The sequence below is a fragment of the Mus caroli genome, unplaced genomic scaffold (assembly GCF_978045245.1).
Source record: "Mus caroli unplaced genomic scaffold, Mus_caroli_1 scaffold_8, whole genome shotgun sequence".
Taxonomy (NCBI): Eukaryota; Metazoa; Chordata; class Mammalia; order Rodentia; family Muridae; genus Mus; species Mus caroli.
The window spans coordinates 122,584,681-122,588,392 of NW_028227263.1; the positions used below are offsets into that span (position 1 = coordinate 122,584,681).

The following is a 3,712-nucleotide window of genomic DNA, read 5'->3' on the forward strand; positions in this document are numbered from 1 at the left end:
ATTTATGAGAGACCCCCAAGAGGGCCTGTGGTGACTCTTGCTGAGCCTGATATTGTCATTCCCCTTTGCTGCTGTACCTGCTCCTGATTTCGCTATTGATGTATTGCTGTTTGGCTGTCTTGTTTGACTGCTGGTTGGAGATATCATGATGATAGATTTTGGACTTACCAAAAGCAACCAAATGACTCTATTCAGCAGGAAGTCTTCAGAGGACTACACTCCTTTTCCTCACTAACTTTTCTTTACTACTGAGTGTTGGTTGGAAATCATGTGGTGAAAAAAGTGTTGGAAGGGTAGTAGATAATACAGTCCACTAAAGTACACCAAAATAATGCTTAGAGATAAGGGGATACACAGATTAACAGGCAGAGATCAGAGTTATAGGATACACTGAACTGATTAAACTGAACTTAGAAAATGCACTTTTTTCTTTTTGGTGTGTGGGCATGTTCAAGCACAGATTTGAGGAAGGCAGTGTACAATTGTAGGAGTTTGTTCTCTCCACTAGGTAGGACCTGGGATAATCATTTCTAAGCGGTGAGTGCTTTAGCTGCTGAGCTGTCTTGCTGATTCTTATTATGGCCAGTGTTAGGATCAAGACTTGGTGCTGTGGGCTTGTCAGTTGTATTGTCAGTACAGGTCTGTGAAAGGGTACATGAAGAGTCTGAGTATTAATTTTGTAAGTCAGTGTGAATCTATTCCCCACTATAGAACATACAAACTGTTGGTGCCTATTCTATTATTTCAAGCTCTTTCAATATAGCTGATATTAATGATTTCCTACTCCCCCAAATTGGAAGTGAAAAGTTAAGTGTGTTGGATAAATTTCTCAGTGTGGGTCTCCAGAGATGGCTCAGCAGGTTAGAACCCTGGCCACATTTACATTGGATCAGAGCTTGATTCTGAGGAACTATATTTGTAGGCTTACATCAGTTTGTAACTCCAGCTCTAGTGGTATGACACCTATTCTCCTTAAGAGGAGGGAATCCCCACAAATACATACATACCTAATACACATGAACAAAAAAATGAATGCTAAAATATTCTTTGTTCACAAGAGTAAGTACCACAAGTCAGATTATAAGTTTCATCACACTGACAGCTATAACCACTCCAGATATTTATCTTGTGGTCTTTCTTGCCTTGGTCATTCTCAGATAGCTGAAAATATTAGATGCTTGATTTTAATCTTCAGAGAAAATAATTTTGCGACTGAGAAAGTCACTGACATAGTGACAACTTTCACTCCTCATTGTTCTGATATGTCTTGTCTCCTGTCTGATTGGTAGGTGTTTGTGATGATTGAAAAAACAATTTCACCATGGCCCAGAGTGAAGATTTTACCAAGGTCTTTCAGGAGAAGATCTCCAGTGTGGATCCTAGATACCTCCCTGGTCCTCTTAAGTTTTCTGAGCATGAGCTATTTCTGTCTCTTTTCCTATCTATTCTTGATATAATCAACAGATTGTACAGCTCTAGAGAGCAAAAAGGTATGATGTTCAATACTTGACTCTCACCTGAGTAGGGCCCAAGGTAGCAAAGCATATATCTCCTAACTAAAATGGAATGGCATGCAATATATTTGCTATTTATATAAATTTCATTCTTGAAAATACTTAATCATAACAATGCATCCTCGTTTGTTCAGATAGAGAAATAGAGAGAGGGATTCTGTCCTTATCTAAAATGTAAAGTATTAGCTAAGAAGAAGGGAGAGTGTCAGTTTGATCAAGACCATTTACACATTAAACTGTTTATTGAAAATTGATTGCATCCGTTTCAGTCCAGCCTGCAGCAGAATACAGGAGAACAGAGGATGGTGAATAACTCAATTACCATGTCAGTCAGGTTCCAACCAGAAATCATTTCACATCAACAAATGAGTATAGCCTTATTCTTTTAAAATTATAGCAGTGAGCACCACATCTTGTTCATACAAAATGTTGGAAACATATTTATGGAATAAAGTACTTAATGGTGTTAGTAAAGCTGTCTCCTGTATTTGGCATTTTTCAGTGACTCTGGTTTTCAACATTTGAAGAGCACAGAACAGGGATCTTTAGGATCTCTGAAGATCAACAGTAAGGGAGAGATACTGGGGAAGACTGCAACCAGAACCCCACTGAAAAGCCTTACGAATAGACGAGAATGCATACTAAAGGCATGAAAGATGATACAAATACAATTTAGAAGATAAAAGCTAACAAATGTGACCACCAGCATCAGGATAGTACGGGTTGCTCTGGTCTCAGCTTGGCCTCTGGGGTCCTGATTGGGAGTGAGGATGTGCTGCATTCGCTGGCGATGTCTATGGAGGAGAAGTACCATGGAGACACTGGTCCAGACCATGATGCTCATGAATGTGGCATCATGGGAAAACTGCAAGAAGACAATGCCTACAGTGAATCCAGAAGTGGAACAGAACAAGTTGCTTTTAGAGTCAGTGTTATTGTCTGTTATCTGTGGACCAGTGAAATTAATTGGAATGTGGATGTTAGTTAAGACACTGAAAAACCAACAACTGTAACAAGAATAACTCACCAAATTTGAAACATTTGCTCTGAGTATAAGTATACCTCTATTAACAGGAACAAGAGTGACAAACTGATGGACACTCAGGACACAGGTAGAACACAAGTTTGTGCTTCTTGCCACCATTGAACTGAAGAATTCTAATTTACATTTGAGATCAGTTGGAGGAGTTTTACGAGCAAAAGCCATCATGTTGTTTGTAAATATAGTGAAGAATAGAGTCAAGGCATTGGTCCCAGCAATGTGGCTTAAAATCACCTGTCTGGGCCTCTGTTTAGAACCAGTCAAGACTGGAGAGAAATTATGGACAAACAGAAAGACATTGGCCACAGTTCCAACCCCAAACTGGCAAAGCAAGAGGATCTGAAGAGCCACTTCCTCAGTGGTTTCCAGGGATTTACCATCAGCAGACATGGAGTGGGCTTTACAGGACCCTGGAGTGATGATTAGGTAGGACACTACTCTCTTCAGGTCTCTGTTTTATTGCCCACACTTACCAGTTGATTTGAGACAATTTCTTCACTTGATAAGTGAGGCATTATTCTATCACATTACAGGCAAATTGCCTGGAAAACTATGTATGTATAATAACTCAAATAAAAATTTATACTGATTTTGTTACTACTCCCTCAATATAAATTTTGTATAGCAACTACATCTTTATTGGTCCAGTAGGTCAAGAACACAGTAACATACATTTTAACACACCATGGGCTTTGCATATGAATTCAGGCATGAAAGAGTCTAGTATGAGCCTGTGATTCCATCATCAGAGTTCAATACAATTAAGAGAGAGGGGAGGCTTCAAATGGGATGTACCTTAATCAATAAAAAATAAAAGAATATATAAATTCAACATAAAAATAATTAATTGAGTTTCCTTATGTTACAGTAACATATTAAGAATAGTATGTATGAGAACAATATAATATTGCACATAATAATAAAGTTGTGTAACTGAATTCAGTTTTAGAAAACAAAGTTTTTGGCTTTTCACAAATTTTTATACTACTCATCCTCAAGATAAAAAATAAAAAAAACACCAAATACTTCTGATAAAGCCACCTGTGTTTTAATCACACAGATGAACGTAGGCTTACATATGCGTCCTCCGTGCAAAAAAGAAAAAAAAAAAAAGCACTTGCTAACAAGTTTCATTTATTCATAATTTTCCTGATCT

The 3,712-nt window shown here is 37.9% G+C and overlaps 1 protein-coding gene across 1 annotated transcript; it reads right to left on the reverse strand.

Annotated features, from left to right (window-relative positions):
- Nucleotides 1-2,020: 2,020 nt before the first annotated feature.
- On the reverse strand, nt 2,021-2,946 carry LOC147003418 (vomeronasal type-1 receptor 4-like). The gene has a single exon (XM_085840990.1). It carries the CDS (start codon nt 2,944-2,946, stop codon nt 2,029-2,031), a length of 918 nt encoding a protein of 305 aa, XP_085697116.1. The 3' UTR covers nt 2,021-2,028.
- Between the last annotated feature and the right edge of the window lie 766 nt (nt 2,947-3,712).

Coding starts and splice junctions, on each gene's coding strand:
- LOC147003418 (XM_085840990.1), bottom strand. CDS start 2,946: ATGTCTGCTGATGGTAAATCCCTGGAAACCACTGAGGAAGTGGCTCTT.